At 54.0% G+C, this 11,739-nt stretch overlaps 5 protein-coding genes across 5 annotated transcripts; 1 reads left to right on the forward strand and 4 right to left on the reverse strand.

Annotated features, from left to right (window-relative positions):
- Positions 1 to 28: 28 nt before the first annotated feature.
- C8Q71DRAFT_729950 (WD40 repeat-like protein) lies at positions 29 to 2,037 on the forward strand. The gene is made up of 10 exons (XM_047922057.1): positions 29 to 137; positions 191 to 383; positions 439 to 591; positions 649 to 780; positions 829 to 928; positions 991 to 1,058; positions 1,110 to 1,297; positions 1,353 to 1,459; positions 1,516 to 1,674; positions 1,730 to 2,037. The coding sequence occupies exons 1-10, from the start codon at positions 119 to 121 to the stop codon at positions 1,946 to 1,948; spliced, it is 1,338 nt and encodes a 445-aa protein (XP_047784557.1). The 5' UTR covers positions 29 to 118; the 3' UTR covers positions 1,949 to 2,037.
- C8Q71DRAFT_844614 (uncharacterized protein) lies at positions 2,038 to 4,407 on the reverse strand. The gene is made up of 3 exons (XM_047926592.1): positions 4,265 to 4,407; positions 3,789 to 4,190; positions 2,038 to 3,737 (listed from the first exon to the last, which is right to left on the reverse strand). The coding sequence occupies exons 2-3, from the start codon at positions 4,183 to 4,185 to the stop codon at positions 2,431 to 2,433; spliced, it is 1,704 nt and encodes a 567-aa protein (XP_047784558.1). The 5' UTR covers positions 4,186 to 4,190; positions 4,265 to 4,407; the 3' UTR covers positions 2,038 to 2,430.
- Positions 4,408 to 4,786: 379 nt separating this feature from the next.
- C8Q71DRAFT_800444 (cyclin-domain-containing protein) lies at positions 4,787 to 6,615 on the reverse strand. The gene is made up of 2 exons (XM_047925939.1): positions 5,638 to 6,615; positions 4,787 to 5,578 (listed from the first exon to the last, which is right to left on the reverse strand). Exons 1-2 carry the CDS (start codon positions 6,493 to 6,495, stop codon positions 4,991 to 4,993), a joined length of 1,446 nt encoding a protein of 481 aa, XP_047784559.1. The 5' UTR covers positions 6,496 to 6,615; the 3' UTR covers positions 4,787 to 4,990.
- Positions 6,616 to 6,744: 129 nt separating this feature from the next.
- C8Q71DRAFT_729958 (uncharacterized protein) lies at positions 6,745 to 8,739 on the reverse strand. Its single transcript, XM_047922058.1, has 6 exons — positions 8,681 to 8,739; positions 8,210 to 8,506; positions 7,436 to 8,155; positions 7,130 to 7,379; positions 6,908 to 7,038; positions 6,745 to 6,859 (listed from the first exon to the last, which is right to left on the reverse strand). Exons 2-4 carry the CDS (start codon positions 8,483 to 8,485, stop codon positions 7,137 to 7,139), a joined length of 1,239 nt encoding a protein of 412 aa, XP_047784560.1. The 5' UTR covers positions 8,486 to 8,506; positions 8,681 to 8,739; the 3' UTR covers positions 6,745 to 6,859; positions 6,908 to 7,038; positions 7,130 to 7,136.
- A 296-nt stretch (positions 8,740 to 9,035) lies between these two features.
- Positions 9,036 to 11,434, reverse strand: C8Q71DRAFT_729965 (glucosidase II beta subunit-like-domain-containing protein). The gene is made up of 11 exons (XM_047922059.1): positions 11,130 to 11,434; positions 10,979 to 11,074; positions 10,811 to 10,926; positions 10,632 to 10,755; positions 10,521 to 10,580; positions 10,070 to 10,462; positions 9,898 to 10,023; positions 9,664 to 9,838; positions 9,537 to 9,611; positions 9,366 to 9,483; positions 9,036 to 9,300 (listed from the first exon to the last, which is right to left on the reverse strand). The coding sequence occupies exons 1-11, from the start codon at positions 11,332 to 11,334 to the stop codon at positions 9,163 to 9,165; spliced, it is 1,626 nt and encodes a 541-aa protein (XP_047784561.1). The 5' UTR covers positions 11,335 to 11,434; the 3' UTR covers positions 9,036 to 9,162.
- Between the last annotated feature and the right edge of the window lie 305 nt (positions 11,435 to 11,739).

Below are 11,739 nucleotides of genomic sequence, written 5' to 3' on the forward strand. Positions count from 1 at the left end.
CGCGGTCAAAGTCGCGTCTGGCGCTCGTGAGCGCGTCGCGTAGACGCCCAACTTCGCAGCGTTCGCCGCGCCGTTGCTCACATCATTACCTGACTATTGGACTAGCCGCGCCGCGATAATGAACGGCGTACTATCAGGTCTGTTGCGTTTATGTGTATGACCTACCTTGAGGTTCAATGCTATCTTGCAGACCCGTTCACCATATCCTACCCCACTGCCGTCCAAACCTCCCTCAACTCCGGGGCTTCCTTCGCAAAGTTCGACCCTTCGGGCAGCTATGTGGCCGGCGGAAGGCCAGATGGGTCGGCCGTCGTTTGGGATCTAGATACGAAAGCACCGATACGCTGGCTGGAGGGGCATGTCAAGGCTGTAACAAGCGTCGAGTGCGTAGCCGTGAGTTCATGCTCTGAGTTGTGAGTCTCACTAGATTGTGTTCAGCTGGTCGCGGAATTCACGCTATCTGCTAACCTCATCGAAGGATTGGAACGTGATTATATGGGACCTTGCGTCGGATACGGACCCCGTACGCCGGAGGGCTACCATCAGGTTCGACGCTCCCGTCGTGTCTGCCTCGTTTCACCCGCGGAATAGGTGAGCCTTCACTGGATTACACATCATGTGTGTTGGCCAGCTGATATCTTTAACCAGCCAGATAGTAGTGGTGCTGCTCAGTCCCGGAGACGCGTACCTAGTCGATCTGCGGAAACAGTACCGTAGTCGGGTAGAGCTCTGTGAAATCCAAGAGGAGAGCGAGGATGAAGGACAGGGTAGCAGAGCACGGTAATTATGTCTTGTGGATGCCTGACTGTCGTCCTAACTGCCAAACAGATCTACAATGACGGTCGTGCGGTTCGATCCCACAGGGAGGTACATTTTCGCTGGTACCTCAGCAGGGTCCAATATAGTGTTCAATACGCGCACCAAGACTGTAAGCCCAACATGATTCGTCAACCTGTAACTCCTACATTACTTACCGCTGGATTCCTTTAGATGATCGCACGGCACAAGATATCCGGAGCAGGTATCATCAGAGGTCTAGACTTCGCCAAGGGTGGTCGGTAGGTACCGTCACCGGGTATGTGACACACCCACTCAACTCCACTTTGCAGGCGACTAGTCACCAATTCGTCAGACCGTGTTCTCAGACAATTCAACTTGCCGATCTACATGTCTTCGACTGCTGAGGGGGAGTATATCGAGCAGGAGCTCGAGCCAACATATCGTTTCAATGACCCTATCAACAAGAACGCGTGGCATGCTATGGCTTACAGTCCTGACGGCGAATGGCTAGCTGGAGGTATGCCTGATCGGTGTTTACTTGATTTAGTGTGAAGCTAACAGACGATTGGCAGGTGCGGCTGACAACGCGTCTCACAAGATTTACATCTGGGACCTCGCGAATGAAGGTCAATTTGCGACTGCTCTTGACGGTGGACCAGAACCATTGCTGCATGTTCACGTGAGTTCTTCGCTTGTTGAGCGCAGCCATCGTCGCACAATTGACGAGAATGCTAGTGGCATCCAAAAAAAGCTTCTATAGTCTCGACTACTAATGTCGGCAATATCCTCGTCTGGCACTGTCCTACTCCGGAGCGATGGGGCGCATTCGCAGGCGGTTTCGAAGAAGTCGACGAAAATGTGGAGTACGAGGAGAGGGAGGATGAGTTCGACATTGTATGCTTTCATCTGATTGAAGCCATGCACGCGCGTGTACTAAAGGTTCTCGTAGGAAGATGAGAGTGAGATTGCCCTCCGCAAGCAGAAGGCCGAAGATGAAGAAGTGGACATCGATGGCCTGGTGGAGGATCAGTCGAGCAAGCCTGCCGATCTTACACAGCGAGTTGCTGATGACGATGAAGATATCGTATGGGCGATTGAGGAATCAGATGATGATCATCCAGGTTGGAGGATGAAGGTCGTTGTAGAAGACGATGTCGATGGACTTTGATGCGTTGTTGAACCTTAGCAAGACTTCTGAGGTCAGCTCACACTAGGCAGTACATTCTGAAATTCAAGACACAGCATTGTATTCACAAACGTCAGAGCTGATACCGTACAATATGGCCGATTACCGAGGAGCTTGACACCTATCGTCTGAAGCTGCTCTCTCTCTTGTTGTCCTCTGCTGACTCCTAGTCTACCAAGGCCCTCCACACGGCGTGAGGGGTTGTGTCGGACCTATCATACCTCCCCCGCGGCCCCATAAACCGGTCGATCTCATGAGCCCGCAACAATGTCGCCCTCGGGTCTTTGTCGGCATCGCGTATCCATAGTATCTCCCGCTGCGTCAACTGTTGTGACTGTTCTCGCCTCTCGGAGTAGCAGTCTCGAATCCGTCTCTGCTTCCAGGCTTCCATCGAGTTTTCAGGTGGTTCCGCGAGCTCTAAGTCGGGCGACGTATATTTAGCGCGTTTCTCTTCAGCAACGCGTTCAGGACTCCTCCTTCGACAGCAGTCTTCGCGAGAGTTGAGCGGCCAGGACCTTGTCAACGGGTGGCCGCCTTTCACGTTTCAGCATGGTCAGAAAGCCCGGTAAGTCGAAATACTGAACTGAGGCTTTAACCGCTTTGCCATCCGGTGAATGGCTAGCGCGGTTGTGTTTGACGAAGGCGTACTGAAATGCAGTGGCAGCGGGTAGTTCACAGTCGCCATAGTGAGAGATGCACACCCAGTTCGGGGGCATATTCCATTCGTCCACGCCGAACAGGGGCGCAGCCGCGAGGGCCCTCCGGGACCACCGCACGTCCGGTTCGCGCACCGCGGTGAAGGCAGCTTGAGCTGTCATACCGCCTCTGCTCGCTGATTTCAAGCCACTGAGTTGGAGGAATGCCATGGCCATGTCGTGGAAGTCGAGGAGGGACTGCACTACACTCGTTGGAGTGAAGACAGGCAGGCAGCAGCCGCGCATCTCCCCGGGCATATCGAATGAACCTGCAAACGTGAAGGCGACAGGCCACTGTGGAGGCTCCTTGATCTCCAGCAACATGGGATGCAAGAGGGTGTCTAGCGTGTAGAACAGTTCAGGTTCCGTCCGCATTAGATCACAGAGATCGTCATCCATGATAGACGTGCAGCCAATGAGAACCAATCGACGCAGGCACGGCATCGCGGCGAGGAGCTTCGACATGCCCTCCGACGTGATGACTTCATTGAATGAGATGTTCAGCGTGCGCACTGCTTCGTTGTGGGAGGATAAAACCTGGAGTAGTTGCTCCCCAGACAGGTTAAAGCCAGAGAGGTTGACCGCTTCGGAGTCGTGTTCATCCGCCAACACAGCCTCGAGCAGGGATAGTGCGCTGTTTGGGAACGGTTTGTGGCGTTGTAAGTGCGAACGGACAAGGTCGACTTTCTCTGGCTGCAACAAGAGCCTTTCGATGTCGCTTGTATCGCCAATAGATATAGCTTGGTCGAGCGCGAGTCCTAATGACAATTCAGCGAGAGAAGAGATCAGGCTGTTTGCCGTGTCTCGAGGGAAGTTATCGCCATCAGTACTAGGTCCGGTCTCCGCGCCTTCGAGTTTGTCTTGCGGAGGCCACGCCTCGTCGATTATATCCTGCGTCACCAAAGGGATACGGTCGAAGGCACGCAAAGTGTGTGCCGGTACGTCGCCGATATCGTCATAGTAGAGCATATAGCCGCGCGCGGTGATGGGTCGCATGGACCCTTCACCGGACATGAAACAGTAGGCAGGGGATCCAGGATCTGTAACATCTATGACGGTGATTCCGTCGTTGTTGTCTGCAGGGAATAGCGTCTAGTCCCGTTCAAAACAGCGTTAGATAGACTTACCACAGTCTGGGGCCCAAGGCCTACTATCCGCGGGCATTTTCACCCAAGTGAACGACACGCCGCTCACATATGGCCACCCCCTCCTTTCCTCGCCCTTATCCATAGTCCACGCCAGGCCCAGCAACGACGCAGTGAATGGGCACGGGAAGTCTGGCAGCTTGGGCTCCTGCTTGCATCGGCCGTACTTGCCCTGGATGTTCTGGATCTCCGCCTTCACGACCTCCGCGTTCTCCTTCTGCTTGAGCAGAGGGAGCAAACGGTCTACGGCGGACAACACCAAACTACCACAGCAGTATTGATGATGAAATACAGCGATGCAGCGGTATCTGGGTCGACCATCTTTGGATCCGTGAGGGACGACTCGGGCGATCAGGAAAGCCTGGTGTCTTTGCCCCATGTTGGCTACTCGCGCATAGTCACAAATACAATGTCACGTCAGTCATTTGAGATAATTCCGGGGTTGAGCAAGATCTGACCTATGTATACGTAGTAGGAGTGATACTAGAGTCACGGAACCGATGCTTGGGGCAGGAAGAGTAGTTGGAAGAGTCAACCCACAAACCCTTCAGGTTGAACCTGCGAATTACTCGCATATCAACCGATATCCGGTGAATTCGTTTACAGCTGTCACCGCGGGCAAACCAGGTTGTTCGAACTCCGAAAACCCCTACGAACATCGGTCCCGCCTGGGAACCTTTACGGACTCCGAATATTGTCAGAACATGCTGCGAACATGATGCGTTTCAGCCGATTTCAGCATGTTCGGAGGCCGAACATGCGTGTTTTCGGCGAACATGCTACGAACATGAGAAATGTGGGAGCATTTTCGGAGTCAGTCAAGCTCTCCGAAAAGGTTCCCATGGAGGACCGATGTTATTAGCATTTTCGGAGCCCGAAAAACCTGGTTTGCCCGCGGTGTGTTTGGTTTTTATTGGTCTAGCCTCGATCATGTGTCGGGAGTCTGTCAGTGTCATGGTTGGCTACGACACGCAAAGAGATTTGACAAATTCGACAAATTGCATTGACGTACACTTTGCTAGGGGAAGTAAACATGGCACACTGTACTGTACGGTTGCATATAATTATGATACTATGATATCCGGCATCAGTGCAAGCAAACGATGCAGTAGTAATACAAGTCCTGGAACAGAATGCCCGGAGTCTATGCTGCCTTCTACCGTCTACCCAGAATGTCCCGTCGATTAACTCGGAGTCCTCACCATCATGTAATCCCTGCCCGGCGTCCCGTCTGGCGGCCGCTGCATGCTAACGTCGCCGTTCTCCTCCCGGCTCATATCACTGTCCTGCGTGAAGATAGAGTCCCCATCGCCGTTGGCGCTGTGAAGACTCATCGTCTCCGAAGAGGACGAGGAATGTGGTGGGCGGATCGTCGGCTCGTCGTCGGTGGAACCGTCGAAGTCCGTCTCCGTGCCCGCTTCGCTCGCCGCATCCGACATCGAGAGTGTCGACCGGCGAGATGACAGGTTGTATAGGCTGAGTTCGTCGTCGTCGAACTGTCGTGGTGGGATGGAGGGACGAATGTAGTGATGTTGGCCGAGGTATGCATCGACGGCGGCGAAGAACTCCGTGGGGCTTACGGGTTGCCGCGTATCGGAGGACGGGGAGGGGAGATAGGGGGTAAGGTCCACACCTTCAGGTATCTTCGACTGTAGGTCGACCATGGTCGTGTAGTACTCCATCTCCTCGCACGATATCGGGAGGCTGAAGTCGTTCAGAAGGAGAAACTGTAGTTCCAGCTGATTGAGTTCAGCAAGCGGCAGACCGCCAACCTGTAGAATCTGATTAGCACCGCCCCTATACCCGAAAAAGTGGAACAACAGGAGCGTACCTTAGCGTAACGTGAGTTCGTATAGAACACATCACTGAAAAACTTGCTGGCCACCGTGACGCCCGCGATTATAAGACGGTGGATGTTGTACATGTCGATCGGGAACGTCTTCTCGCATGCCTCCTTCGCTAGCTTTGACATGCGATCTAGGTATACCAGCAGCGAAATGAAGACCTCGTTGCTAGCTGGACAATACTTGTGTATGCGGTTCAGGTACCCCTCGAGGGCAATGGTGGGTACGTTTCGTGCATGGAAGGCCAGGGATGAAGTGGTTGACAATGAGTGACGAGACGCGCTGGTGAGTGTCCGCCATATAGGAGGATGGTGACCATTGCTATGATCTACCTGATGCGAATGACCAGGGTGCGGCATGTATGTCTCTGCAGGTATACTAGCATTCAAATCGGCTATGCGTTTCAGAGCAGTCGCCAGCATCCGCAAGAGCGTCTCTGGCTCGTACGTATGAACGTCGGCGCCCGAGACGTCTGGCTGCACAGGTTCGTTATCCTCCGAGTCGGAGGCGGGCGGTGTATGCGGGTCGTCATCCTCCTGGCGCTGTCGCACGACGGCAGGGATGGGGTGGGTTGGAGGAGTGCGCTGTGGCGTCGGGCGGTGGGCAGGCTGGGCTTCGAGGGGCGCCGACCTGCTGGCAGAGCCTGCGGTCACGTTGATATACGACGACGAGGACGGGGGCGGATGGGGGATGATGATGGACGAGTGCAGCTTTCGCTGTGACGGGCGTGTCGGAGGACGTGAAGAGGTGCCCGGTGTGGATGATTGGGGTCTGTGCGGCAGATCTACCGCCGTCACGGTGGTTGCAAGGGTTGAGTGTTGCATGGGCGGAGCGAACGCAAGCATCGTCCGTCAAACAAAGTCGTCGTCGGCGAAGGCGGGGAGAGTACAAAGGTGAGCTGGGCAGGCAGGCGCGAGGAAGCGGCGGAGGATGGGTATGATATGTCGACTCGCAGGGCAAAAAACAAGGTCCCACAAGGCGCCTCCCCGCGCCATGTCACGCCCACGACCTGTCACGCGTTCAACAACCGTCACGCACTCGGGTCACGACCCACCTCGCGGCTCGCGCGGCTGTGATCGAGTGCCACTGCCAATCCGCGCAGCCCGTCGGTGAATGCGGCTGTTCACTCACCTCCATCGCCTCACCATCGCAGCCTACATTCCTGCCCGCTCGACGCACGAACAGAAAGAGAGTAATGCATTATAATTGGTATGTTATACCAGCCGTCGACGACACGAACGCAGTTAATGGCACCAGTGGCTCTGACCTATTGGCCTGCGGCGGTATGATTAATGATGATTATTCGCATATCCGAACGGACTGCCGCCGCGCAAGCAACCGGCTTAAGGAGCGCGGATCCTCCGCAGAATACCCCGCCTCTGTCCTGCCTCAAGTACAGGTCAGCGCCAACTAAGTGACTCAGCAAACGGGGCCCGCCCCCTACTTACGTATTCGCACAACCCACATGCATACTTGAACTTGGAATTCAGTCTTCCGACCCAAACCTCCGTCCGCCAATCCGCTGAAGATCGCGCTCGTGACGCCTGAATGGTCTCTTCATTGGCCGTGTATCCTCCGTTGTTGCCGCATCCGAGGCGTCCGCCCCCGTCGCCGCTGGGTCTATCTCCGGACTTCTCGGTCTCTTGCTCCGCGCTACGGCATCCACGTTGCTCTCGTTCGCGTCCATGACGTCGCTGGTACTGCTCTCTTGTTGTACCTGTCCAGGAACCTAGAACGTGCGCGCCGTCAGCATGTGTCAGTCTCCGAGTCTTCCATACCACTCACGGCTTTAGGCCGCCTGTATAGGCCACGATTGAGATCGCCCGGGCCGAGGCGAGAGTCCAAACGTTCCTTGAACACCGATATTTGCGAGTAACGAGGCATATAATATGACGTCCATGCTCTCCGTCTGTCCGTGCGGCCAGTCTTCGTGACAGACGTGGAGATAGGCCACAGACCAATGGCCGGAGCAGCGTATGGTTGTGCGTATTGCGGGATGATCGCGGTGGGTGCAACTTGCGCTTCCAGCAGTCGGTCAATACGTTCTGCGTCTGTTACGCGTTCATGAATATGTCTTGCTGCCCTCCGCGTCGATGAGCCGGCATAGTCGTCTGGGCTAGTCCGAGGCCGCTCTCGCAGAACACGTCGTTCTTGGTCCTCCGAAGCGTGTGTCGACTGCGCCTCGGTGTCACCCGCGGTTGACGTATGCTCGTGGTCGGATGACACAACACCGACAGACCGAGAATGGACAGCATGGTCATTCTCATTGACACCTGAATGCAAAGGCGAGACGTCCCGCGGGCGGGTACTGGCATCGGCGAGTTTGCGCTTGTGTGCAAGTAACCATGCGGGCACGGTGATGACGACACCATCGAATACTGTCCGAGTCCGTTTCGCGGTGTTTGCCGTGTTCGAAGTCTTTGCCTTTTTGGACATCTGGTTTGATGAACTGGCTTGCTGCGGGATTTCTCCCATGTTGTGATGATGTGGCTTTGTGTGGTCAACCTTGACAAGACAATATGAACTGGCAGAATGAAAGGATGCCACATCAAGACTCACAATATGGCCATAAGTGTTCCTACTACTACCAGGTAATTGGTGGTGTGGGGTGAGTGCTTGCACATGTTTGGCATGTAAATGAAGTGAAGGTGTTGCACTTGATTGAACCTCATCTGACTGGAGTCTTGCTGTGCCAGAACTCATGGGCAGCATTGTCCATGAGGGACTATCGTCTGCTGGCCAGTGTGCTGAACTTTGGGCTGGTGTGGCTTGGTGGGATGGATGACCTAGGGGAGGTGATACATGCAGTGCGGTGGGTGATACAATCTTGAGCATCTTGTGGAGTCTTGGCAAGACCTGAACATAAACACATATCAGTGTAAGAGCTATTGATTAGAGTAAGAATAACAAGTATATAGACATGGACCACTCTGAGCACAAGCAATGTGTGGCTCAGCTTAGTGGTTATTGTATCAAGTGTGCTTGATGCTGGATGTATAGAAAAGGCAATCTCAAGGCAAAACAACTCACCACCAAGCAGGTAGTACAAAATGTCAATGAAGATGATGTGGGAGGTGGGGGGGATAGGAGAGGAGAGCCAAGCCACATGTTTTGAGCCAACAGCTGAATCAGCATTTGTATATGCTTGTTCATGTCACATGATGTGGCACTAGAGGGGAAAACGCTGATTCAGCAGCCTGAGCACACCTTCTGACTACCAAGTTACTCGCATTGTTCATAATTGTATCAAACTGGGGATTCAATGTTGGTGTATCTGTGCTTCAACACAACTCCCAGTCCTCTCATGGAAGCACATGAGGGTGATGTCCATATATATCAGTAAATTTCACATCATGAACTCAATTTCACTCAGAGCACACATGCATTTAATCACTGTAGCATGTATTTCTGAGATTGTTTCCTGCAGCTAGTAGCTTCCTCTCACACAATACTGTAGATCTGGTCCAATAGTGGTCTATTATATGAGCACGTCATGCCTCAACTACACAAGCCTACAGCTCATCTCGGAGCGCCTCGCTTTCGCTGAGAGGAAGGCAGAGTGCAGGAGACGTCATCGTCAACTGGTACTCACACTTCTCGGGCTCCGCGACCGTGAAAAGAGCATTCTCAGTCCCACAACTCATCAAAACCTGCGGTAACGACGCACGAACGCAGTCAGCGTGGAAGAACATAGATGTTATGGGAGATGATGTACCGTGACACTGCGCTGCGGTCCGTTCCAACACTTGGATCCCCGCTCGTAGTGTTGCTTGCCGTAGTACTCAGGCGAACCTGGTTCGACACCCGGAGCGTTGTTCCAGTGTGTGAATTTACTTTCCAAGAGCACGTCAACAGTAGTCCTCGGCGGTAGTCCGCAAATACTCACCCAAGGCTCTGGAATGATCCACCCTTGTTCGGCTTTTGCTTAGCTTCGCCGAAGAGGCAGACCTCGTATGTGTACCTAGAGAATGAACGTAAGCAAGTGTGTTAGGGGACAAGCTCTGTGTGCTCACTCTCCAGTATCCTTCGTTAGGCACGTGCCATCGAGCTTCTTCCACTCGCCTTCCGGACCGTACCACTCGGGATCAAAGAGCCGCTCAAGCTCGTTCTGAGCCTTGTCGAGATCCTTCTTCACCGACTTCAAGGTGTTCTCCGCATCCTGGTACGCCTTCCGTGCCGCTGAGGTATCTATATGATAGGCTAGATGTTGAGGTCGGGCGCGAGCGAGATACGGGAGGGTGACTGACCTGAAGATTCGTCGCCATCAATACCTTTCGCGATGCCAAACGTCTCTAGCCAAGACACCACAGTATCACGTAATGCTAGATATTGAGGCAGGAATGCATCGGGCATGTAAGCAGTCAGGTTGAACACTAGCCAAGGTCAGAAATGTTCTCGTAGCCATCTCGGGAAACTCACACAGGGAGTCATGCGCAGGCGCGCCGATGTGCTTATCGTGTTCAATGAGCAGCGTGTCGTAGTCCGTCGCCAGCAGCTTGTCAAGCTCCTTGTCGAGCTGTTCCGTAGACCACATCCCCTCCTCGAGTTCCTCCTCCTCTTGCTGCGCAACGGCACCTTCACTCTGGGTCGAGCCTTCCTCCTTACGGACATCATTGATGTGGGGGAGGCCGGCAAGCGCTTCCCAACCGCGGACAGCCTCGAGAACAGCCATGTCTTGGTAGTTCGGGTTGTATCCAAGCCGGAGAGCATCGAGAATGTCGCCGAGTGCCTTCTCGCGCTCCAGATGCTGTTTGTGTTCACGCTGGAGGGACTGAAGGGCAAGCGAGTGTTCTATGAGCGATTTGTAGAGAGCTGTAGGAACCAGGTGATCAGATGTACGGGGATGATACGGAGCGAGTGTTAGACCCACGAGACTCCTTCTTGTGTTCCATAGCGGCCTCCGAGAGCGACTCAGCTGTATCCGCAATGTCTGTGACGGTATTGAGGACTAGGTGCGCCACAGCTCAAAGCAAAGGCTTACCCTTCAGACGAGCTACTTCTTTCTCCCTCACTGCAATTTCCGCTTCGGCAACGGTGATCTGGCCCTCCAAGCGGTTCTTCTCCTTCCGCGCATGCGCGATGTACATGGCGCGAATTTTGGATCCCTGCGAGGGCGCGCTCAACCTATGGGTGACATGACAAAGTAGATGCACAACGTACCGTCCTCCGCACTTTCCTTTCCGCCTCTTGCTGCTTCTGGTAGGCTTCGCCCACTTCCTTGCAGATGTTCGGGCACAACCCCGATCGCTCATCCGAGCCATCACAGCATTCCGGCTCTTGGAGATAGTAAGGTTAGCGTACAGCTTTCCCTTGAACAAGGGAACATACCACACAGCCCATCTCCGACCCGTGTACTGGGTATCAATGAACCGATATGGCCTTCGTTTCTACAGTAGAACATGCTATTAGGGCACGCCCCAGTTCCTATAGGATGTGTGTCAATGTTGACTGAGCAGTGATTCCAGCAGGTATCACTGACCTGGTTCGTCGCTGCCATCCGGACAGTCGCAGTAGTCATCATTCACCGCAGACCAAGGAATAGACTTCGAGCCATTGAGACACGACCACGAAGCCGAGTCCGAACCAGGAGATTGGTACCGCGAGAGGAGGGACGGCGGTACACCACTGGTCTTCTCAATGCCAGCGAGCGCGGGGATAGGCAAGGCAAGGAGGAGCCACAGCATGACCGGCGAGGTCGACGTGTAGATTGATGCAGCCACCGCCAGGATTGATGAACTCGCGCCAGGCTCGTGACAGGCGCGTTCCGTATTCGGCAGGTCCAGTCGTTCAGGCCTCCTGAGACTCAGCCTCGCGCAAGTACTGGGACGTCGGGCGCGAACACATCGACAGAAATCCTTTATTCCTCAATAGAAGACGATTGCCGATATCGCAAATTGTTCATACGAACAAGGGCGTTATAGTCTACTTACTGATAAGCTGTCTATTTCTCAGAAAACCGGGAGGGTAATGGACCAAGTTGGCAGTGCTGAACGCACAATAGACGTGACTACTTTCTAGCTTTCGTATTTTCCATTGCACAAGGCCTTGGCGGCCACCTCATCGATAGGCAGCCTGATGGCTCAGATGCG

Source organism: Rhodofomes roseus, assembly GCF_022264815.1.
Source record: "Rhodofomes roseus strain CIRM-BRFM 1785 chromosome Unknown C8Q71scaffold_1, whole genome shotgun sequence".
Taxonomy (NCBI): domain Eukaryota; kingdom Fungi; phylum Basidiomycota; class Agaricomycetes; order Polyporales; family Fomitopsidaceae; genus Rhodofomes; species Rhodofomes roseus.